General features: G+C 38.6%; 1 protein-coding gene across 5 annotated transcripts in view; it reads left to right on the top strand.

Moving 5' to 3' along the window:
- The window catches only part of RBMS3 (RNA binding motif single stranded interacting protein 3), a 918866-nt gene extending 893650 nt beyond the window's left edge, over positions 1 to 25216 (top strand). For 4 of the 5 annotated variants that reach the window (XM_073333378.1, XM_073333385.1, XM_073333383.1 and 1 more), the window contains 2 exons: positions 14084 to 14164; positions 16504 to 16635. In XM_073333378.1, the coding sequence (XP_073189479.1) occupies positions 14084 to 14164; positions 16504 to 16635 (213 nt within the window). Of the gene's footprint in view, positions 1 to 14083; positions 14165 to 16503; positions 16636 to 20982 lie in introns of those variants that run through there. The other variant, XM_073333376.2, reaches the window with a different exon arrangement.
- The last annotated feature ends 1270 nt before the right edge of the window (positions 25217 to 26486 follow it).

Raw genomic sequence — 26486 nt, 5'->3', positions numbered from 1 at the left:
CATCATGAATCTCATATGTTTTTACATTTTTCTTCCCTCACTAATCATACTGGCCGTACTGTTCTTTGGCTGCTGTAGTTTTTTCTCTTTTTTTTTGCTCTCTGTTTTTCACTTCACTTTCCTTGCATTCTTTCTCATGATCTTTCACCGTAAGCAAAAAATTTCCAGTCCTGAGGCCGGAATGACAGTTAAGCAGCTGCTGTCCCAGTTTGCACAATTATAATTCCTTCAGTGCTGGAAGCGGGTGTTACTGCTGTACAGGTTGGCTGACACACTTCCCCAGGGGCAAAATTCATCACCTCTGAAATCAGCCAGTAATAACTGAGAGAACTGTGCACACTCCCTCCTACATCCCCATGAACAGCCAGTCTCCTACCTTTTAAACATTAACCCTATTGATTTCTATTTCAGCAGAAGCATAGGTATACAACATAACATACATAAGTCATTAGAGGTTCTTCTTTGTAAGCTGAATCTTGTAAGTCCTGGGGCCTTAAAGGTATTGATATAAAGTCATTTTGTCAGTAGAAAAGTGGCCACTTTGTCACACTGTTTGTCACATTCTTGGAGGATTGGCTGTAGTGCAATTATGGCTTTGTCAACTGCAAATATTTTCCCTGCACTTTATCTTGTTTTTGAATGTGGGTTTTATACAGAAAGAAAATAGAAAAGGGGACATTTTGCAACAACATTACTGTCAGCGTAAAATGAAGATGTTTGAGCTTCTCAGTCAGTCAGTGTGGCTAATGCACCAAAGCCAAAGAGTTTATCAAAGAACCGGAAAGTTCAACCAAACCCAGGAATAGATCTTGCAAGATCCCTGTGGGAAGAGCAATTCACTAACTAGGCTGTGGTTTTAGAACAGAATGTTTTGACCCACCCTGATTGCTTGACCATATGTGCTAAAGTACAGTTGTGTAGTGTTTGTCTTTCTCGCATGAATGGAGCACAGATACCTCAATGCTTACTGATAACTGGTGTTAGGCTGTGTGGTATCTTTTACATTTAAAGCTCAAATGAAAGCCACAGACAATTGGATATCAATATGATAGCAGTAGGTGGGCTTTTTCAGCTTTCATGTCTACCTCATCAGTGTACATTTGAGGAGACATTGTAGAGATGGCTTTTTTTGACACGCAGCAACTATTTATAGTATTAATTGGAATTAATGTAGTGTAAATTACATGTGTGCTACTGCTATGTTTTATTGTGGATGTGTTTAAAGGATATTATCCTGCCTTAGAATATGCACCTCTGACTCCATTGACTTCACTTGTCACTAGGGGCACGTATCCTACGGTAACTTGAGGCTTTAAATGAAAAGTCCTTTAAAATGAGTGAATATAGGTCTCCAAGCTTCAATATTTCAACCATTTACAATTTGTAAAAGATCCTACTTATCGGTAAAGGAAGAGACCTTATTAGTCCATCCAGTCTATCTCCCTGCAAATAGAGGAGTGCTCCTTATGGTACATTTTTGATTGAATGTCCTTTAAGATTAACAGATCAGTGGTCTACAAAACCCTGTTTTACTTCAGTTGAAACCATTGATGAGTGCACAGAAATGAAGGGGGGAAAAAAGCCCATAGAACCACACACAATCATTTTTCTCACTTTAAAAAAAAAACAAAAAACAGTTACATTTTTAACTTGCCCTTGGGCTGAGATTTAGCCAAGTTTTTAAGTTCAGAGCAAATTTTTACAACCCCCTTTTTTACCCTACTCCCTTCCCAGCAACAGAAACACAGATCAACCGTTTTAGCATTGTAATTCTGGTAGAAGACACTGTCATGCATTGCTTGAATGAGAGTTGACAGTACTCTTAGAAATATGGCAGTACCTCTGCCCTTGATCAGTGCTTGCCATTTGGAAGTTTTCATTTTGGTAATTACATTTTTCCCAGATAGTAGCCGTAGTCATTGATCATACTAATATCATTATAACTGATTCCCCTATAAGTCACCTTTTAAAGACACTTTCTGTCTTTCCGTATCTTATTCCTTTGTAGTCACAGCATAAGATTTCAGTATTTTTTGTCTACCTCTCGTCTGATTGATTACCAATGCCACATACTTCTCTTTATATGCCCTAGTAATATACACATCACATTCTTTCTCTCAGGGATCTTAATCAGAACAAGTGATGGCCTTTAGCTTTTCTCATTAGCAAAATGGAAAAGCACCATACCCAATCCATTAGAAATACACCATGGTAATAAGAGGTTATAGAAAAATGGCAGCATGCCAGCAGACGCGGGGTCAGTTTACCTTAAAGGATTTTCAGCAAAAAATGTCACCTTTTCTGTCTGGCAAGCAAACATTTTGAGCCATAACTTACCGCATCTGTCTGTCAACCATTTAGCTGGTACCTCTTAAGTGCTGTGTGGAGAGTTCTGTCAGATAGAGAACATTCATAAGGATGAAATATGGGTGTTTGTAAGTGTATTAATGTCTTCCCCGTTGTTACTTTGCTCGGTGGTTTTCTGCTTTTCAACTTCCTTCACCCCGGGATTGGTTTTTTTCCTCATTTTTCTCAAAAATTGACAACCTGAATAAAACTGCAACAAGAACAACCATTGTTACTGACTCTTCTTTCAAGCATTTCCCTCAGAGCTTCTCCTCTTGTGCTTTCTGACTTTGTTTTGGTTCCTCTCTAAAATTATTTACAACCAATACAGTGGACTTTGAATGTGGAGAGAAGAACAATTAATTTTTTTTAGGACCATCGATTAATTGCAGTTAACTCATGAGATTAACAAAAAAATTAATCGCGATTAAAAAAATAAATCATGATTAATCGCAGTTTTAATCAGACTTTAATCCGACTATTAAAACAGTAGAATACCAACTGAAATTTATTAAATATTTTGGATGTTTTTCTACATTTATATATATATATATATATATATATATATTATTCTGTGTTGTAATTGAAATCAAATTGTATATTCTTTTTTATTACAAATATTTGCACTGTAAAAATGATAAACAAAAGAAATAGTATTTTTCAATTCACCTCATACAAGTACTGTAGTGCAATCTTTGTCGTGAAAGTGTAACTTACAAATATATTTTTTTTTGTTACATAACTGCTCTCAAAACCAAAACAATGTAAAACTTCAGAGCCAACAAGTCCACTCAGTCCTACTTCTTGTTCAGCCAATCGCGAAGACAAACAAGTTTCTTTACATTTACAGGAGATAATGCTGCCCTCTTCTTATTTACAGTGCCACCAGAAAGTGAGAACAGGCATTTGCATGGCACTTCTGTAGCCAGCATTGCAAGGTATTTACGTGCCAGATATGCTGATCATTTGTATGCCCATTCATGAATGCCCAACATTCATGCTTCGGCCACCATTCCAGAGGATATGCTTCCATGCTGAAGATGCTCATTAAAAAAATAACATGTTAATTAAATTTGTGACTGAACAACTTGGGGGAGAAATGTACATTCTTTGCTCTGTTTTACCCACATTCTGCCATATATTTCATGTTATAGCAGTCTCGGATGATGACCCAGCACATGTTGTTCATTTTAAGAACACTTTCACTGCAAATTTGACAAAATGCAAAGAAGGTGCCAATGTAAGACTTCTAAAGATAGCTACAGCACTCGACCCAAGGTTTAAGAATCTGAAGTGCCTTCCAAAATCTGAGAGGGATGAGGTGTGGAGCATGCTTTCAGAAGTCTTAAAAGAGCAACACTCCGATGCAGAAAGTACAGAACCTGAACCACCAAAAAAGAAAACCAACCTTCTGCTGGTGACATCTGAACAAGCATTGGTCCGCACTGCTTTGGATTGTTATCGAGCAGAACCTGTCATCAGCATGTACACATGTCCCCTGGAATGGTAGTTAAAGTTTCGTAGGTCCCTTCATGGTTCAGTGTGTCTGGCATGTAAATTTCTTGCTACGCCAGTGACAACGGTCCCATGAGAACACCTGTTCTCACTTTCAGGTGACATTGTAAACAAGAAGCGGGCAGCTTTATCTCCTGCAAATGTAAACAAACCTGTATGTCTGAGCGATTGGCTGAACAACGAGTGGACTTTCAGGCTCTAAAATTTTATATTGTTCTATTTTTGAATGCAGTTTTTTTACATACATAATTCTACATTTGTAAGTTCAAATTTCATGCTAAAGAGATTGCACTACAGTCCTTGTATTAGGTGAATTGAAAAATACTATTTTATTTTTTTCTGGGCAAATACTTGTAATAAAAAACAAATATAATGTGAGTACTGTACTCGTATTCTGTATTGTAATTGAAATCAATATATTTGAAAATGTCAAAAATATCCAAAAATATTTAAATAAATTCTATTATTGTTTAATGGTGCAATTAATCGCGATTACTTTTTTAATCGCTTGACAGCCCTAATTTTTTTTCTACTGAATTGAACTGTTTTTCACTCAGCACTGACTTTAAGTATGCTTTACATTAAAATACATACTGTTGATATTTGTGTTACCCAGAATAGCACAGGGAGTTTAGGCATGAATCGGTACAGACTGGTGATTGTATATTATTTGAATGTATATGTGCAGGATCTGTCTCCTCTGGAGCTCTACCACACAAGGAACAGCCTTGGAATGCTGCTGTTCAGCCAACACCAAAGCACATCTGTTTCAACGGGCCTTTCAAGCATTGTTAATATAATTCCTGGGGAAATAAGTGCTACACACACCCATAAAGCTATATTAAATAAGGCATTATAGAGAAAGGTTGTTTGTTTGTTTTTTAAATGTTCTTGTTCTCTAGGCCTTAACCACTTACCAGTATTAAGAGGTATTCAGCACTAAAGTCAGCATGAAAGATCACTCCTCTCACATTTCATCAGCACTAGCTGCTTATCACATTTTCCCAGCAGAATGAGACATCTTACCACAATGCACAGAACGCATGAGCTGCTTGCCTGATTAGCATGGAATACTCAGGACATGTAGTGCTCAAATGGGATGGACACAGTACAGGAACCCTTGTAAAATTGCAGTATAAATCCGAGCAGGGGAATAGAGCACAGTGATAATATGGTAAAGGAGAAAGGAATATAGCACAAGGGATGATCCAAACCCTTGAAATAATAATTGTCTGTTTGCTTCATTCTCTTTCTTTCAGCATTTGATTTGATTTTTCAGTCTCTTGCATCTTCTTTTTTTCCCTTAGTTCAAGTTCCCCTAGAACTATGTAATTTCTGAGGTGTCCAGTGTTTTGTTTCTGCTGCTAAAATGTGCAGGGGCTCAATCCTGTAACCCTCTCGTCACTTTGAGCACTGAATACCTGGCTATATAGTATATAGTATAGCAGATCAGTGTTGACTTGTGAACTGACAGTACAGTTAAATCCACTTAATCAGCACCCTGAAAAACTGCATTTCCACTTCATTGTAAGATTGCCATGGAATAGATTCAGTGTGACACATTTCAGTAATCCCTTGTGATGGGATGGACTAGGTCCAGAGGCCTCCTGTGGGAGCCTTGGGATCCTGCCACACCCCATCCCAGGGAGGAGGCAGAAGAGAAGTCCTCCAAGTGGCCTAGCATGGCTGCAGGGAAGCAGCCAATCAGGGCCCAGGAGGAGCACATAAAAAGCTGCAGAGCCAGAGAAAGTCAGTTGCTTCCTGGAGCTGGAGGAGATAGAACTGTGTTCCTGGCTGTCTGAGGGAGCTGCAGGACCACGAACAGATCAGTCTGCTGGCAGGGACTGGGGGAGCAAAGAAGGCGCTCCTGGCTGGCTCCTGGGACTGAACCCAGAGAGGGCCCCAGGAAGACAGTGTCTCCAGGGATGAAGCCCTGTGGGTATGGCCCATACTAGGGCCGGGACAAGTTAAAGACTGTATACACCAGAAGGCATTAGTTCTTTTTCAAATACAGCCAGTGACTCGGCTGGAGGGCTGAGTCAGTGAAAACCTGCCTGAGAAACCACCAACAGGGGTCACCATAAACTGAAAGACTGCAGACACACCTGACCAGAAAGGGGGCACTTGTGAGTGGTGGGTGCCATGCCATTACACCCTTTCACAATGGATAAATAGCATACTTAGGGCCAAATCCTGTAGTTTTCTTAATCAGTCCTTACTCTGGCAGAACATCTACTGATTTTGATCTTCATTTTCCCTCAGTAGGTACTGAGCATGAACTGCAAGATTTTGAAGTACATAGAAAAAAAATCTCACAAAAATGCCGTTCCCCGCCCCTCGACACACAGAGTTAACTAATGATCATGTAAATTTACGAAGGATATGAACTGAACTGATTTCTATTCCCATGTAAAATAACATTTTGTATTGTAATATGCTAAAACTATACTTCTTTATGTTTACTGGCAGTTTCATTTTCCATTGAAGGTACTGTTACCCTCACTCTATGATCATATATAAATGTAACTGATGGATCTGACTAAAACGTTATGCATCCAAGATTCCTTTATAAGGCTCTTCATAATGAGGTAATCCAGCAAAAAGCCTTAAAACTGCCTTTTTTTATAGAAAGCTTTCATTACGACTTACAGAAATATTTGGATTCTAGGAATCTTGTAGGGGCAAAGGAAAGAGCAATACTGTATTTCAACTCCTGTACGGGCTTCATGGGTGTACTCTCAATGGTATATGCCAGTGGCTCACTACATCATATCTCTCATCTGTGTATTCATTTCCACACAGGTGATCGTAAAATTCTTTCTGCTTCAATGAAATTATAAATACTAATTCTTATATGATCTCTCCTATGTTTCTGTCTTTCCTTCTCTGTTCATCTAGTTATCAGCTTTTAATTACATCGCTACATCTGTATCAGTTTTAGGCCCTTGAGCTGTCCATACTCAAGGATGTTGTTAAAACAGAAATGGAAAAGTGTGCGATGCAGGAGGAGTCATTATGTAACAACTCTGAATGTTTCTTTCACATTGTCTTAACAATAAATTCATCCAAACTGCTTGGAAACTCGCTTATTGGGGGTACAGTAGTTTACGTCTTTTAAGACTAGATTCTTGGAGGTAGCCTCCGTGAGACACATTCATCAGCTGTTAGCATTGAGAAGGCACTGTGCTGCTTGTCCAAAAAGATCGGTAACACGCTACAGAAATAAGCAGGCAATTCAAACCTGCCACGTCAGAAAACCCAGGTTTGGTTATTTCCGGTGAAACATTTTTGATGAACACTTAACTTGAAAATATTTTAACAGTCTTGGCTTCCTCCTCCTCAGGGATTAATAGAAAGGATTGTAGTTATGTAGTATCAGAGGGGTAGCTGTGTTAGTCTGTATCCACAAAAACAATGAGGAGTCCGGTGTGGTTCATGGCTATGTGTAGCAATCTGGTTGAATTCACTTCCTCACTTCCACCGGGATTAAATATCCTTTATCTGAAAAATGCTTGTTCACTCTGCTTCAGTAGCAGGCCTGAGCTTGGGAAATTAAAAAGATTTTTTGTATAAGGGACTTCTTAGCTCATCTGCACTATTCTTTTAACACCTTTTCATTGCTCTGTTTTCCAAAAGTAAAGATTTGTGAAGGATACTTAGAGCTCATGGAGAGTAAAGGAGATTAGTTTGGAACTAGAGAGTATTCTTCTCTCTACCTTGATCTAACTTGCTCAGAGAATTAGGTAATATCTCATTAGGAAGGTTGAAAGGGACGTGATAGTTGGTGTTTGTAAATCCCCTTGTATTAATGAGCAGCAGGGAAGGGAGTTGAAATCTTCTAAAGATTTCTGGTTTCTTCTTGAACAATGAATGAGATAGCCCAGTGACTGAGATCTGTTGAATGAAGGATGCTATTCTTGGCTACGCTATGGTAATTTTATCTCACAAAATCATATTGTATTTAAGACCACTATAACTGTGGAGAAAAATATTGAAATACAGCTATATATAAAAATCATCATTTTTGTTTCTCACATCTTTTTAATAGGGAATTTTAAAATTATCACTAAAACTCATAGAAAAATTGCAGAGTCCACAGCTCTGTAGGGCTTCTAGAGTTGAGCCCCAAAATCAGAAAGTTTCTGTATGTTATGTCAGAAGCTATGGTTGCTGGGAGCTGTATTCCATTGAACTACAGCTCCATCTTGCCAGAATTATAGACTGGAAGAACACAAAAAGAAAAGGAGTACTTGTGGCACCTTAGAGACTAACCAATTTATTTGAGCATAAGCTTTCGTGAGCTAAAGCTCACTTCATCGGATGCATACAGTGAGAAAATACTTTAATCCATCAGGGAACTGGGAACTCCCAGATGAGAAGGTAGAACCCAGGGGCAGAATGCCCCAAAGAGAAGGGATTTTATTCTATATTTTGTTAAAGCCTGAACCAGCAAGGTTCACAAGACTCAGGGAATCTGTAGCTTTTGCACCGTGCCAGGGAGGGAATTCTAAGGCAGGAAGGCGATTTTCCCCAGAGGGAGAAATTTATGGTTAAAATGTATCCAGCAACAGTGTGACTTCCATCAGTTCCTCCAACAATACAAATGTTTTCACGTAGCTCTATTGCTGATGCAGTGTCTAGACTTCTTGGATCGTAAGCAAGAGCTGGCATTCATTCAGTGGATCCTAAAAGCTAACTATTATCAGTGTACTTCAGCACACACACGATGTGGATTTCATCACAGCACAGATAATCACGAAGAGTGAAACTGTGGAACCCTTGCTCACATGAGTCAGACTGGTTAGCATTTATTCATACAAGTGGTCCCATTTAAGTGTACTTCAGTAGGACTGTACTCATGTAAATGTTCACCAAAATGAGAATAGGTTCCTCCATTTGTTTCTGAGTTCAACTAAAAAGTATCTGAGTATTGTGGTGAGCATGTAAATTGTTACAGTGAGAGAAAAGATCTTCCCAGGATTCACTGTATCTTTTTGATCCTTAAATAATTGTAAAACAGACCCACAGCTATGAAAGAACCAAGGTGGGTTTTTCACACTTCTTTTGCTTTCTAAAGGCCACGTGAATAAGTACTACCTCATACTCATGTTAGGTAGTACTTATTCATGTGAGTAGTCCCATTGACCATAGTAAGACTACTCAGATGAACGAATACTACTCAGTATGGATAAAAATTACAGAGTCTATATCTAGAATATAATTAAACATAGATATTAATTGGTATTTTCCAAATTCCTCTGATGTCGTGATGTGTGAACCTGGGATATGATATGTATGATATGATCAGTATTGTTATGCCACCCATCCCTGTTCGGCTTTCATGATGTAGCACATCCTGAGACTTATTGTGGCCAAGAGAGTTAACTCTTCATGTCCAACAGGCTTCTTCTATTTGCAATATAAGAAACAAGTAGACCTATAAACATTCTGAGCAAATCAATAGATAAGTCTCAAAGGTCGTAAAACTATGTGGTGTAAAAGGTATATATTTCTTTACATTTTGTTAGACTTCTGGGACTTTTTGTCCTCTATACTTTGTGTCCTCAGACAGAAACAAAAACCCTAGAAGGGAGTGTGAGAGGAATCAATCAAAGCTAAATTGGTGTCTGTAATAAGCAAGACTTGAAATTAAGCAGTCAGACATCCTGAGGTGTGCATTAGAATATTGCACAGGGTGAGCACAAACCAAAGGTGCTCTGGGTGCAGTATGTGAAAACAGTAGCAGTTTAAAGGGAAATCAGAAGCATCAGCACTTCCCACACTGTTTCTCTTTCGTGGTGGAAATTATCCGTCTTTAAAATATAGTTATAGTCACAAAAATGATTGCGCCAAACCGACACTATTTTACTGTTCCCGGTGTCTTAGAGTTGCTATTCATTTTGCTGTCAAAAAGCCAATACAGTGCTGGGACAGTGAGCGATAGCTATTCTGCTGAATATGCACAAGTCAGAATGGACTAACTACATTCCAATTGCAGAATCTCCATTCCAGATGATGGCACGTGAGAAAAATGGAGAACCATTTGATTTTCAATTCCTATTTTCATTTTGGCAGCAATGAACCTTCATTTTCCTTTTAGTTAATTCATCTGTTTACTTACAAGCTGAACAAATGTGTGTGTGTATCTCACACTCATTTCCCACTTCCTGCAGTAAAATATGTGAGAGTGGCTTTAAGTAGCGGAAATCTCTATGCAAATCTCCTAGCAGAGATTTCCCCCACATCAGTGCCTATTCCAAATTACGCTAATTTCCAAGGACCCATGGGAAACCAGCTACATTGAGACCCTGTGACTCTGGTATAGCTCTGGCCTCTAGAAATCCAATGGAGCTGGACCACCAGGGAGCCCCTGAGCCATGGCTACCTCCAGGAACACTCTTAATGCAGAATCCCAACCACACATGAATTTGAGCAGAGAAGATAATACAACTTCCATTTTTCTTCAGAATTTCTGTGAGGCTGGAGAGAAGGAAGTTTTGTACTCCACCTCTCCCCACTCCCCAAGGTAGCTAGCACTAGTCTGAGCCCACCTGTTAGCCCACCACACTCCCTAAGGTTTAGGAGAAGAAGCATATGATGTGTCAGAGAGAGCTGAGGTCCCATCCCAATACAGGAAGAGATCAGTGGACACAGTCCATCCCCTAGTATGGAAATTACTCAGACAAAGTCAACGTGAAATCTCCTCAGTGCCATCTTACAGTCACTTTCAGAGATTAACCAACTGTAGAGCACAGATGACAAGAAATTAAAGTGTTTGGGATTATCTAGTTTAGAAAGGAGAGAAATCAGGGTGGCCTTGATTGAGGTAACCCCAAGGATGGTGAGCAGAGAAAAAATTGATCAGTTTCTCTTTTTGACCTTTCCCCCTATACTATTAGAAAAACAGTCACTCAGTCCTTACTTTCATCTCCAGTCTGGTAAACAGATCCACCTAACACCTGCACAGAGTCCTATGGAAAGCAGTTGGACTGTGTGTGGGCATTAAGGGGTCCACATGGGATCCTTGATGAGAGAAAGTATGGTCCTGTGGTTCTGGTACTAACCTGGGTCTCGGGAGACTCAAGTTTAATTCTGTTCTCTGGCACAAACTTAGTGTTTGTCTGTTCCCCATCTGTAAAATGGGGTTAATGACACTTCCCCAAGTCACAGGGGTATTTTGAGGTCATATACATTAAAGATTATGAGGTGCTCAAATACTCTGGTAATGGGTGCCATGTAAGTAACTAAGAGATAGCTGATGGTTCTGGTGAATATGTGTAGTGAGGGGCTAACAGATGAGCAGCAATCTAAGAGTCAGAGTACATGGAGAAGCAGTGTGCACTATGGGGGCTGTGATTTCTAAAGTGCACTAATGTGTTCTAATTATTTGGTCCATGTAGACCTTGCTGGTGTGCCCTAAGCATCCCCTACTGTTCTCTAATGTAGTACCATTTAAAACAGTACTATGTTAAAGCACACTAGGGAACCATTGGCATAAACTAGCAGGATCTTCATGGACCAATTAATGAGCAACATGCACCCCAGGAGAGCACATTACCTCCACAGTGTAGACATGCCCTAAGATATATATTGGTGCATCTGTTTGCAGGATTGGCACTTAATGCTTATGGGGCCAAAATTTCTGCCAGTATAGCTCAATTTCTGTCAGTGGAGTTAAACCATCAGTGAATTTGGCCCACTTTGCTTTTTATCCATTGAATTCAAAGCACTTAAAAAAGAAAAGTAGTTTTTACAGAAGGAGAAAATGATAGATGGAGAGACAAAGGAGCTTACCTAAGGTCACTCAATGAGTCAGTGGCAGAACTGGGAATAGTCTCCTGATTCTCTTGTACTCCAAAGGGCAGTGCATTTAGAACTAATAAAAATAAATATTTCATGCATACCTCCTATACGTGTCCTGTGAAACTCATTACTGAAGGATATTGAAACAAATAAAGTGGCCTGATTTTAAAAGTGTTTTAATAATTTTGTGAGGTCTCATAGGACTTTATTTAGTTATGTGTTTATTTGTGTGCAAACTAAGATGACGATAGGGATAGTCACATCTAGTGATTCAGAGCACATATGCTGATTTTCTGCTGGGTTCCAGGAAGAACTTAAAAGAAAACAACATTGCCTAGAACTGCTTTTTTTTCTCTTCTTTACATAGATGTTTTTAATTTAAAAATAATTTGCTTCAGAGAAACAAACTTCAATGAGAATTTAAAACAGGCTTGGTGGAACTATGAGAGTTAGTACTTCACGTAAAAGCAAACAATTAAATTGGAAGAATTCTGTCAAGCATATAGGGTGGCACCAGATGACAGCAGCGTTACAAAGCAGATTGAATGAAATAGAAGCTGAACGGGCTCACGCTCAAATAATATTCTTGTTCGTGACTAATGCTCATGACCAGAGAATAGCCCTACTATATGCTGCAGTACAACAGGGATATTTGTCTTAAATGTCATAGGTTAATCGACATTGACCAAGAAAACCCTGAACTCCTCAATCTGTAACAATTATCTTTTTGAAGAGAAACAAAAAAATATCATCAGGAAGTTGTGGCAGGAGGCAGACGTAATATGGATGAGTGACGCTCCTGTCTCTTTTTGGCCATATTCAAGGAAGATGCAGTGAATTTCATTATAATAATTTACAAATACTGTACATAATGTGGTGCCACTAATGTGAGCTTATATCCTTCACTCTTACTCACTGTTTTTATGTAGGCAAAACTTCCACTGAAGTCAGTGGGACTTTTACCTAAGCAAGGACTGTGGAATTTTGCCCTCAGTATTCTTGTATGTGCCATTTCTGCACCCCAAACATTTCTTGGGCAGTGCATCTGTTACACCCCTCTTTGTATTCTCATATTGCAGTTTTGCTGTGGACATTTCAAACAACACAGTTAATTTAAAGGTGAGCTGAGAAAGTGTTTGAAATGTGTATTTCACAATAATCAGTGGAAAAAATTCTGCAAGCACCTTCTAAATCATCCAGAAACCCTCCAGTCTTGTTTAACTCATTTTAACTCATAGAGTATCAGGGTTGGAAGGGACCTCAGGAGATCATCTAGTCCAACCCCCTGCTTGAAGCAGGACCAATCTGCAATATCCCTAAATGGCCCCCTCAAGGATTGAACTCACAACCCTGGGTTTAGCAGGCCAATACTCAAACCACTGAGCTATCCGTCCTCCTCCTCCTCCCTCTCCCATCAAATACATCCTGGGTAGGTTCAGATCTCCAGGGCATCTTTGGAGACAACATGTTAGAGGTGCCAATTGTGAGATTGGACATACTCTGTGATTTTTGTCCAAGTATACAGATAGGACTGGGTACGAACAACGCCTAGATCTGACAACTTAATACTGATACGACATCTGAGCATTTGAACAATCTGGTGCATTCAGTCAAGAACTGCTTAAGCAATGCTGTGCATGAAGAGAATAATGCTGTACCAATGGTGAAATTCACATCCACTCATAATTAAGGACTCGTTTCCTGTAGTGCTTGGGCGAGAGAATATCTTAGAAGAAGCTAGTATTGTATGTTGACAGAATAATAATTTGGCAAAGTTTTGTGATATTTAAAAAGGCTTCCCGGATATTAAAAATAATTCATATGTAGAAGGAAATTTAGTTAGTGCCTCTAAGTACAAAAAGCAGAAACTCTCAGATATCTGATCTTTCCTGATCTTCATATCCCCACAGACTTGATTCTTCCCATGTTCAGGCTTAAAGAGTAGTGTGGAAGAAGCATGCTAATTTCAGCCCTAAGTTTGTTTGTTTTTTGTAGGTATCATTTAAAAATGTGGATTCCAAGAGCTTCCTGGGACTTTTCTGCATAATCACTGTGTGTGTGAGATGTTATTGTGTCTCCTTGGTATTTTCTTCATATGTAGAAATAGGACTCTCTCCAGTTATAAAGCATATGACAAAATAATAAAATCCAAATCCATCAGCAGTGTATACTATGATCTCTTGGTGTTGCTTTCAATCATATGTGCCATCGCTAAGCAGGTTACGATGTATGATTTTAATTGCCAATTTCCTTCCATTAAGTAAAATTATTAGCAAAAAATAATGGTGTGGCATACAGTGTATACAAACCAATATCTTCTGTACTGTAACCAAATCTGTGTAATGCTTCTAATACAGTCATCTGTGGTTGTATTGTGGTTTTCTGTTTCTAATATAAATGTGCCTTTGACTTATTCTAGTATATGACTGCTGCTGCACCTATGCAAGGGACCTACATTCCCCAGTACACTCCTGTGCCTGCAACAGCTGTCCCCATTGAAGTAAGTTTACCTCCATTCATGCAAGTAGGGTGAAGGGGTGACAAATCACAAACCTATTCCTCATTGAACCTGTTGTATATCAAGAAGGGCCTAATGTTGCTCTATCAAACCAGACCTTATGCTGCTCTTAGATTTGGGATTGCACTTCAAATTTCTTTTCTTTTCTTTCCTTTTTTTTTTTTTTGAAGATCTGCAAGAGCTCTTGTTTTTGCATTTGTTTTGTTGTGCATAGGAAATGGAATAAACCATTCTTGATGTTTCATGTATTTGGGAGGGAAATGGGAAAATGCAGGAAAACAAAACCAACCAGCAAACCACGAACCCAAAGAGATTCCAGAAGAGAAGATGGCAAGAGGGTTTGGTGCAGTCCTTAGTGAGTGTAGGTAACTGCTGAAAACATACAGCAACCAGAAAAAGTGATTGAGCAATGGAAACCTTCCTCTTGTACATACAGACGTGGAGGATGCTGCACTGACTGAGTGCTTTTTCATCCTTGAGGAAGGATTCGCTCTCTCCCTCCTTGGGGCTGAGTCATGCTGATGACATTCTAATGAGTAAGTATTTACTCAACCCTGTAGAGCACAAGCTGCCGGGAGCACTTCAGCCCAACCTCCACTGCTGTGCATCTTCATAAGGGCATCTGACACAACAAGAGGGAGGCTTGGGAAATAAAGATGCTATTACTCTTAAATTTGTATTCTTCTTTCTGTTTTTAACCTCTTCTCCCCTACTTTGTGATAATGTGAGGGGCACTATTGTCTCAATACTTTAGTCTTCGGCTGTCTCTCCTCTGGAGTTGATGCTATTATTGCTCCATGAGTTGGCCAGTTGAGGATGCTCTTCGAGCAGTTGTTTTGGCACTTCTCCGCCCGCAGTCAAGTGGATCCACCATAGTTTCCCCATCTCCATAGCTTCAAATTCTCTGAATACCAAATGATCTACCACCTGGTAGGAAAGGCCCCTACTGTTTGTTTGTTTGTTTGTTTGTCCTATTCAGCTGGTCTTATTTAAATCTTCATCACATCAGTTTCACCCTAAATCAGATTTTGCTGTAAATATATCATAATGACTACTTTGAATAGCCGCCTTAATTATTAAAGGAACAAAGTAGAAGACCTGCCGCAAAATGTGCTATAATCTGGCAATTATTATTTTATTATATTACCATGGCACCTAGTCATGGGCGAGCACCCCATTGTGCTAGGTGCTGTACAAACAGAACAAAAAGCTGTTCCCTGCCCCAAAGAGTTTACAATTCAAATCTAAGGCAAGAGACAACAGATGGACGCAGATAGACAGGAGCTTACAAGGAAACAGTGAGCCAGTATTGGTCAGCATGGCAGGCAGTGGACTCTAGGAACCTTTGAAAAAGAAATTGACCACTCTGTCACAGAGATTTAAAAGGCACCACCCCTTGTTTATCTAGGACTCCGATAATTGGGTGTTTTGTGCTCCCTCTTCTGGCTCTACAGGGTGCCATCTACTACCACATTCTAATCCCAGAAGAGCGCTGCTGGGTATCGTTGACGTGGTTGATGCACACAAGCACAGAAGTAAACAGAATATGGCTAATTTCACAAGCCAATAGAAATGTAAAAAACTAAAAAATGCCAAAATAGGACAAACAAAATTATCAGTGAAATCACTATAATTGCAGGTTTTCAAGGCAAATGCATATAATGTAGAATACATGCATACATATATGCCTCAAAGCCTCATTAGTGCAACGTCCTATTAGGTAAAATCTTTAGTTTGTCTTAAATTTATATTAAAAGAGAAAACATTCTAAATAAAAACACTACATCAATGCAAATACACTTGTTCAAAGCGTGCTACGTTGTCTGTACCGTGTGTTACAGCAGTATATATTGCAAAATCCTGTGGGACTTGGTTCTGCTCTCACACCAGCGTAAATCAGAAGTTAGACCAAAGTAAAGTCAGTGTAAGTGAGGTGGTAAAAACAGATCAACCATGCGTATGTAATAAAAATAACATATACAGGGTGAAATCTTGGTTCCACTGAAGTCAATGGAAACATTGTGACTTCAGCAGGGCTGGGATTTCCCCCATAATGTGTAGATATTTTTCACTACTGCATATTAGAGCACAGTGCTCCAGGTACTCTATGAATTGAGGCTGTTTCTCATTGCCAGGCCAGATCTCCTTGTAAATTGATAGCATTTATGTCATTCCACATGTGGTTTCTGTTACCTCAGACACTCTCAACAATGCAGACCAATGGTACCGATACACAGAAATAAAGAAGTGGTGAGATGGTGCTGAACACCTTCATGTGATTAATATCAGTAAGACCTTTGTGTCCCTATTTGCTTCTGTAGGGTGTCGTTGCTGAGACTTCTCCGCAGACAGTAGCATCTTCATCACAGGAAGCCAGTGGTCAACAGCAACAGATGACAGTGGAAACATCCAGTGAACATGCACCTGCATATTCTTACCAACAGTCTAAGTAAGTAAGACTGTGATTAGTCATATATGATATTGTCTTTGGAACACAGAGAACTAAGTTCCGCTCTCAGTTGCGATAGAATAAATTCAGTGTAGCTCTATTGAATTCAGTGGAGTTGCTCTGGTTTTACACCAGACGTTGGCTCAGCAATCAGCACACTGGGCAAAATCCCAAACAGGCTCAAATTCTGCAGTGATGTAAATGGAGCAATAAGTTCCACATCTGGTTGTTAGTTTTTGAGGATGTGAATGTAACTGACAAAGTACTGCAAAACTAGTGTCCCTTGCACAGTGAGAGAGCAGAAGGGGGTGCTGCAGGAAAGTCAACCTCAAGAAAAGGTAGGGGGGCTGTTTTATCTTACCTCTGATCTCTGCTCACTACGTTTGCTCCCATAGAATAACACCACAATTTCAAAGTTTGACCTTGTTTTCAACGCACTTAACGGCTAAGCCAAGGATACCTAAAAAAAGCTCCCCATGTTCTAGAAACAAAACAGCCCTCACCTCTTCTGCCCCGGTGCCACAATGGAATTGTTACTCAGATGGGTGAAGTTATTTGTGTAGAAGACAGAGCATAAATTACTATGAACGACCCCAAACCCCTGTCCCAAGTGCAATGTACTCTCTTTTTTGCCTTGGCCTTCCAAAGAAAATATATGGCACATCACAAAAAAGCATTCACACACAGCTTTCACCCAGGAGAATGAAATGAAGAAGGATCCTCACGTGACATATGCTGGACCCTGTTTAACGGATCATGGGAAAGTACTCAGATACCATGGTGATAGGCACAGTAAAAGAAATGAAACAGAATAAAAATCTATCCATCTGGTTGGTTGCTTCATCTGCCTTTTTGACCCCTCAGCATTAAGTTGCACTTGTTTTCCACACCAACGGAAGGCCAAACTGGTGCAAGGTACACTACACCCACTTTTTGGCCAGCATACATATACCCAATGTGTAGCTTACATCATCTGTATTGTTCATTGCTGCAGAATTTGCCCCAATCACACACCTCTTCTCTATACATCTCATGTACTCAGAGGCACAGTATGTTTGTGTACCTGTTCTGCCATCATTTTCTTTAATACCCATAGAAATCAATAATGGCAATCTACTTAGAGAATATAATGGGTCAAGAGAAAAATATACATGACAGCTCCATGCTGGCTGCCTGCTCTGATCATTGTGTTCTAAAGAGATTTTGAACTAACCATTCTCATTGTCCAATTCCCTTTCCCTTAAGCCTAAAAGCAAAAAGACTTAAGTTCAGAAGCCCCCACCATGTAGCTGGGGGCAGTTTCTGCTGGACTTTTGCCTATATTGGAGGGATTGTAGCTCTTTTTTGAAATGACTGCTGGATTTTTCCACTGTAAAATTCCCATCTTCTCTGAGAATATCCCTCATCTCACATACTCAGCTATTGCATGGCTGTGATAGCAGATGCTGTTCTTATGGCATTGGTATTTATATTTAGGGGAATTTCTTTTTGAGTCATGTAGGCAGGTACACTACAGGCTATCTGGATGTTCCTTTTTGTTTTGTTTTTCTTTTTTTTTGCTGAAACATGCCAGCTGTTTCTGTGTCTGCAAATTGTGGTTACAAATGCCAAGACTTGGGAGGTGATCGATACAGAAAGAGCGAATGCAATTTCTACTTTAAAAAGAAGTTAAAATATTTTTCAAAAGCAACAGTTATAAAAGATCATATTGAATAAATATTTTTTCAGTTTAAAAGCACATTTAACAATAATGAAAACGAGGCCAGTATAAGACAATAATTTCCATTGTGGCAGAGAGGAAGTAATTAACCTGATTAGATGCTGATTCTAATCCTGTATAGCCAAGGGCATATGCAGAACTTATAAAAGAATTTCCTAGAAACTCATGGGACGGACGTTATAATCACTTCTTTAATTATATTTATCTTTCTGTGAACTAACTGGAAAATAACAACCAACAAATGGATAAGAGTATCTTAAAATTGAACTGGGTGTGATAAAGGTTTTGTACTGGCCTTGTAGGTAAGTGTAAACTAGACAACTGGTGAAAATTTTTCTCTTTCTTGGCCAGGAAAGACATTCTTTCATTTACCCTGTGAGACTGGTTTTTAATAGTGATTTCATCTTAGTGCATTCAAATTTAAGTCTGATACACTAGTCAAATATTCCCCAGCATAAACCCAGTAATGTGAGCAAATTATACCATGGATTAATTTGGCTCCTTATCCTTTAGCTCTGAGCAGAATACGCCATTTCATTAGGAAGGTACCTCAGTCATTTTAGACCAAAGGTATCTCTGTCCCATGCAAATCTTATAAATTAACATATAAAAATGTGAAATCTTGAAAGTGAAATTAGATCGAACTGTTTTGTCTCAGAAACTCCACCCTCTTGCCTCTGGGAAAAGGTCTGTTTGCTGGACAGCAGCTCTCAGGCTTTAAGTAGGAGAGAAAGATTTTCGGGTTTTCTGGAAGGATAAATCCAGTACCAGATTAAAGAAAGCATGATGCTTCTACCTGGGAGAAACAGTCTTTTTTGAGTACAGATTTTAGGTCCCACAGGAAACTTTCCAGGGAAACGCACCATAACGCACTTACACTAATGAGAGCAATGCCAACAATCCAAATAATGCCCTTGGATAGGCAGTAAAATCACAGAAGGTGGGCAGTCCAACCTGAATGGCTGTATATAGGGGAAGAAAAACCTGAACAGCTGAAAAGGGGAATTAAAACTGAACACAAGAAATTCTGGAAGAAAAGGGATGGCCAAACAACCACAATACAAACAGGCATACAAACATAGCACTCCTGTGCAATGCATTCCCCCTTACATAAGGGCTAATTCCAAACACAAATTATGAGTTAGGTGGGAATGCTGAAGACTCAGTGGCAAAAACTTTGGTCCTAGGTGCATAAATGTTGGTCAGCTTGTAGAGTGTGGGTTTCATTGACACAGGTAAGGAACTACTCTGATGGGGTAGGAGATAGGATGTACAGATCAGTGATTTGGGTGGCTACCTCTCAGGAACCACCAAGTCTTTGTGTAAGGGTGATGTTTGAGGAGCCTTCTCTGAAGCATAGTAGAAGATTTCTCAAATCACCCTCCTCCTGACAAGAAGCAAGGACCCTACTATGAGTGATTGCCTCCAGTTGCCCCCTAAGTATACAGGTACAGAATGCCAACAAATAGATGAATAGGTCAATGCTTCCGAAAATCCGTAAGGAAATAGGCAAATATTACATTCCACTGTCGCTATCTGAAAATGTCTGTTCTTTGTTTGAAAATACTGTACTGACTGTAATTATTTCACATAATGACATAGTCCCAGAAAGGAAGCTATATGGGAAAGCACTCTGATTCATTAAGGTCCTTTTATTTTAAAAATATATATACTGAGTTAAAACAACCCCCCAAAAATCCTAACTGAATATTTTAAAATTTGGCAAAAGGAAAACGATTGGCTTTTCTTATGTCGAGTTTCCACCTGGAGAGAAGTCTTACAGAAGAGCTGTAAATCCCTAAACGTGGAGGCTTACAAGAGCAGCAATAACCATCCCTTAACTATAGCATTATAGATGACACCGTAATAGACGACATTTGTCAATAGTAGCTCCACCTCCGCAGAAATATCATACTATGGTGGCGAGATTACGTTTTTGTGATGCTTCTTCCATTTTAGGTATACCTCCCTTTAGAAACAATCCCAAGTTGTTTTGCTTTAATGATGCTGTAATATTGGTCATCCAGACCATGTCCCTGGTGTTCAATTGGAAAGACTGTACATGTGCTTTCTACACTTTCTATATACTTTTATTTATTATCAGCGTGAATGATTCTACTGAATCAGCCATAACTGGCTCATTAGGCAAACTGCTGCACTGTCCAGTTATTCTTATGATCAGAAAATGTTTTCTTATTTGCAAGTTGAATTTATCCTTTTATTTTAAGATTGGCCTTCATTTTAATACTAGTGTCCAAAATAAATAGTGCCACTTAATAATACAAAGAGAGTTCTCTCTCATACATTATTACCCTTGAAGTATGTACATAACATTAAAGCTTTTTACATTATGTAAATACATATAGTCTCATTTCGATGTGCTGGACAATGCGTAAACCATAGCATTAATAAGAGTAAAAATCCTTCTGCACTGAGTAGGAATGCCCCTAAAGTAGGATTTCTCTGCTTTGGCCTCACTATTTTCAGCTTAGTGGCTGTATCATATTTAAACAGCTGCAAAGTTAGTTTTGCTTGGATACCTTTTAAAGGGAATTGGGTGGAAAAAAGGACAGGAGCCTATTTCAAAGTTGTTTTGACTTAATGACCACTTTAATACAATTGTTTTCACAGACAATAAACAGGACTGAAGAATGTCGGTCTGAAATCTTTGCCTTGAATGGAGAAACTTCATTGAACAAGAAGTTGGCTTCCAGTTTGCACAGGCGTCAAATGAATGCTTTTTTTTTTAATTTTCTACTTTCCCAACGAAAACACAACAGTGTTTTTATGTGCTGTGCAAATGGTTCCGTCATGTAGTCTGACAGTTTTATTTTTGCTATATTTTTTTTAATTAAAGAAAAGACCCAGAGGAAAAACACTGGGTTGACATTTCATCTGGATGAACATTTGAATTCAGAATTTACCTGTAGCTGTAACTAGATTTTTTTTTTTTTAACATCAAAACTGAGGATGTCAAGAGGGAGCAAGTTGACAAGAAAACTAATTGTCTTCCTCAAAAATTAAGCTACTTTTTTTCTTTAATTTTTTTCCTTCTTGTTTTAAATCTAGTGTGGTTTTGTTTTGGGGGTATTTTTTAGAAATGTTTAGGTAAGGTTTATCTTGAATCTTAATTGCCTTAATTTTAAGGACGTCAGAGGCTCTCAAGGCAAGCTGTCAATGTCTTATTAGAAAAACCGAAAAAGAATTGAAACTTTCTCACACTGGTTTCAGCTGGTGCAGAAGTTTAACAGACTGAGATTTTGGGGTGAACATCAAAAAACTGTACAGTTTAAAAGAAAATGCTTTTCTTCTTTTGGAGAAAACTTGTTGATAAAGGAACTGTGGCAACTGTAAGGGTTGGAAAAATGCTGGAACTTTTATGAACTTTGTCTTAAGTGTTGACAGAAAAAAATTCTAGAAGGCTAAAGCATTTTACAGTAAAGTTATTGAATTGAGAAAAAATAACTGCATTATAAAGAATGCAGGGTTTTTTTTCTTGCAGAATGCAAATTTTTTTTTATTTACAAAGCGTGATCGCTAGCAAAAGCATTAGTGCTTTTTATCTGCAGTCTTTTTTATGAGCTTTAAGAAGTTTTTAGTCTGCTTTGCTTGTCACATTGCAAAAACCTAGCTTAAGAGCATTTAAAAAAACTTAAGTAGATAGGAGCTTATGGTCAAAAAAAAAGTGCAAAAAAGCAATAGATAGAAGAAATTGTTGACAATTTCTGTAGTCTTTCCTAGTTGTGATCAAATGCAGCCTATGGATGGCCTATTTTATACCAAAGATGAAGTGACACCCTAACGCAGTCCAGAAGATAGAGGTTTTTTCTTTTTTTTATCTTTATTTGACCTACATGGCCGGACCAGTTCTTACTTTCTTGTTTGTTTAAACTATCTTCCACTGGTTTTTTACTTACTGCATATGTTTATAATGATAATTTCAGAGCAGTTGGTACTAGAAGCTTGTACCTCCTGTCTTTTGCATCATTTCAGAGTGTGAGGAGATCTGGGTTACCGCCTACCCAGATGGGCTTTTAATTTTTACGAGTTTTCTGTTACATTGCCTGGTCGTTTGTATTTCTACAGAAACTACAGTCTTCCTTCTGAATTCTAACATCCTACAGGTTCATTTCCTCACCTCAGTCTTTGTCACCTTGCAACATGTATAGCCACCTTGATTCTGTATTTGTTTTTCAGTGATGCATTTGAGTCACCTATTAGATGCCAGAGAAAGCAGACTTAATCTCTATTCTCATTTTAGCTCTCCCATTGCAAGCAGAAAGTTAAAAATTACTCACGCTAGAATGCTCATGCAGGCAGGAAGTTAATAATTCCTTTTCTCACCTAGGATTTCTGTTGTCTTAATACATTGGCTGACAATCACTAATTGGTACGATTAGTCAAAAGACAATGGTAAATAAATTGAGTCAGTTGAAATCTATTTTAGGAATGACAACTATTGCACAGAGAGATCCTGATTAAAATCCTTGCTTTTTCCAAACAAACAAGGGGAGAACTAAGTCAGAACGAGACGCATGGGATTTTCTCTTAAGGCAGAAAGATCAAAGAAAAGCAGCATATATATATATATCATCTAAACCAAACAACTGAAAACTTTTGTCCATCAAAAAAAAAGGGGACGCTTCACCACAGTCACTGTGGTACATTAGAAACAGGGTATCCATTAAAAAAAATAAAATGAAAGCATATTTATATTGGATCAACCTGATTTAGCCACCCTGACTAAACAATATCTGAGGTTTAACTGATTTTTTTAAATCACATATTTTTTTAAAATGACTAAATCAGGACCTTATTTTGTAATGTAGGAAATGGGGTGTGGGAAGGGGTGGGTTACCCAAGCAAATGGCTGCTAAATATGCAACATGTGAAAGAGAGGGATGGGATCTTGTCTGGTTAATTGCCGTCGCTCCAGAGCCTGGTTTTCAGAAGGGCGAAAATACTCCCAGCTCCTGGTGACTCCACCTGGAGTTGTGGTTATTCAGGGCTTTTTAAAATCAGGCCCACACTAACATGTGGGGGGGAAAGAAAGTAGGGTTTCCATCTTCTAGAAAGACCTCTAGCTCTTTCCTTTCTGTTCCACGTGCTTCCTCATTGCTGTTTTCTTTTTGTGAATGACAGTCGAGTTTTGTCCTTGGAAAAGGTATGGGAAAAAAATCAAGCTAGCCTTATTTTCTTCCTTTTTACAACTCTGTGTGTGAACTCTTTGTATAAATAGAGATTCCCCAGGCACCATTGAGTTGAATATGAAATAAATATATGTTGTTCTGTTTCTGTACAAATTCTAATGTGACACACAAAAAGGTCTCATTTACTATCAACAATGAGGCTACAAGGTAGCTACCATGTGGCTGATGAATATGCTGAGGTACCTTCCTGTTTCTAGTCAGATCTCTGCTGCTTTATTTATACATTCAGAAACATTTTTATTATTATTTTGAGCAAATAAAGTAAAACAATCTCAGTGTTTTTTTATTAAGCCGGTCAGGCAAAGAGATATCAGGATGCCTGTCCCTTTAAACTGTTTTAAGTACATTCTGTGTTAGAATTGTTCAACTTTTTGCCATGCTACAACATCTAATATTGTTTAAAAACCAAAAAAGGGGAAGAAGAAAAAAAAGAAACACAAAGCGTCCTGTAAATCCAATTAATCATGTTATTTTATTGATCCCAGTATTGATTAATTGGTAGCTCATGAGTTGTAAACAGTTATGTATCAGCAGGTAAGAAATAACATACTCAAAATACAGAAAATGCTTAGATGGGAATCCTTATTTTTAAGAATCAAAGGTGAAGTAAAAGAATACAGATGTCATCTACTGAATGCAGTGCACCTATCTGCCTCTTCGGCATCATCAAAACAGAGATACCCAATTGCTTCAAAAAACTAAAGCTGATTTTCTTTGTGTTCTGGCTGTCAAGATTCTTAGTGGGGTTTTGGGATTTTTTGTTTGGTTGTTTTTTTTTGAGTGCTGAATTTGTACATTCAGTATCTATGTCATGCCAATTTAGCCTTAAATATCAGGAGAGTTCCTGAAAGGTTGCAGAAACTACTCCAGAAGTCTAAGGCAATGGTGCCTAACCCAAGTGTCTGGAAATAAAATCAAATCCATAAGCTGAACTGCATATGTACTTTCCATCACACCCGAACTCTTGTAAATAGTCAACTTTAGACATTTTTTTTCTTTTCAAATAAATGAACATGAAAGGTGTCAGAAATATGCTCGGAAATTCGGAATATGTAGTTGTCACTGACGATTGAAAGATAATTGGTATGATGGAACTAAATACAGTATAATATATTGTATTTGGAGCTGCTAGTGACATATCCGGAGCCTAATTCAGGGCACTGAAAAGTCTTATTGTCCCAAGTGAACTAAAATGCTTAGGGAGCCCTCTTCCTATCTGGCTCTGTTGCTGATTTTGTTAACACTGGTCACCTGTGACAGTCAGGCCTAGAATTTTGGTTGCCCTCATCTTCCCTTCCGCTGAAATGGACTCTTGAAATGTCCCTAGCAGATGAATACTTGTATGGTTCTGTTTGCCAAGGGTTTTAGACTGTCTTGACATGATAGTTGAGACATCCAGTGTATTGCAGAACTAGACTTATTTTAGAGCAATTTCATCATGTTGTATTATCTTCTGCTGTGGCTGCATGCACAACTGTAGAAGATGACAGATGGTGATAGGAAAGTGAGGGATTCTGCAATGGGATTAAGCATTAAAATGGATTTTTACATGAGTAAAAATCAAATGAAGGGTATTATTTATGTATGTGTGTGTACCAAAATTCAGCAAAGATGAGGAAGCCTGCATTGTAATAAAGTTTATTTTTAATATGTCATAGTATTTTGATCTATATTATGTTGTCTATGGTACTGAAGGATGAAGTTAATACTAAATGTGTAACAAGCTGCCTTGGTTCATAATTTTAAGTTTGATGGTGCTTATCATTCAGCCTCTTCATTTTAATGCTGAGGTTGACATGAGTGAAACAGGTTTAAGGAGACTCACTGAACTGTACCTATGGTAAGAGTCATGCTAAAGAGTGATAATGGGCTTAACGTAATGAATCAATCCACTTCTAGTGATGAGACCAAATGTGGTAGTAGAAGATAGTTATGTGTGACCCCCACACAGTTAAGATTTCTTTTCAGAACTTTATTTAACATGAAATTGGTCTTGATGTAAAAGAAGTGCCCTTGGGCAAAGGATTTTAGAGCTATTCTAGGAAGTCCATCTAAACTGAGGAAATACTAACGGTGTGATGGAAATACAAAAGAAAACAGAAACACGCTGACTATTCCAGTTTGATGGCATTTCTTTTCTCTCCAGTAGTGGTGATTCCTTTCATTTATGGTACATGCAAACACACAATCATGCACAAACATTAACCGAAGAAGGGTTGAATCAGCAGCAGACTTTTGATATTCTTCAACGAAGTGGATTTCTGGAATCCTCAGGCAGCAAACCTGGAGTGTGGGTCAGTGTGTGAGGGAGTTATTTTTCTCTCAGAAGAAGCGCCCACTTTCCACTTCAGTCATATCATCCAAATAGACTGGAATGCTGTACGTACCTGTGAGCCTCTTCGTCATGCCTCAGAGAATGCAGAAGAGACCATTAATCTCCCCGTTATGAATGTCTTCTTTGTTAAACAGAAAAAGATGACAGAAGCTGTACAAAAAAAATGTTGCTTTTACTTCCAATGATGAGAAAAACTCTTGGGTTTAAATTAGTTGTTCTTGTTCTTATTCCATGCCCATGACATTTGAGTTCCTTTCACTTTCATAACAATTTGTAAGAAAATGCAAAATGTTCGCTGTTGACAGGTCCTCAAATCCATTTTTCCTTGGAGGGCCAAATCCTGTGATGTGTTCAGAGAGCTGGGCCCATTGTTTAAAAAAATCTGCTCAGCATTAACTATATTTTCTGAATGTTGGTTTATATCTGGTGGATTTTACAGTCACATATTTTGAACAACTCCAAAAATGCAGCTTCAAGAGGAGAACATGATGTTCAGTGTAACTAAGTATTACTAAAGATGCTGTATTCCAGGAAATAAGTAAATCCACCTCTCCCCCCCCCCTTTTTAAGGAAAAACCTGTAAAACCAGG

Source organism: Lepidochelys kempii, chromosome 2, assembly GCF_965140285.1.
Source record: "Lepidochelys kempii isolate rLepKem1 chromosome 2, rLepKem1.hap1, whole genome shotgun sequence".
Taxonomy (NCBI): domain Eukaryota; kingdom Metazoa; phylum Chordata; order Testudines; family Cheloniidae; genus Lepidochelys; species Lepidochelys kempii.
Note: the sequence above shows the minus strand (reverse complement) of the source record. Positions and strands in the feature narration are given on the sequence as shown.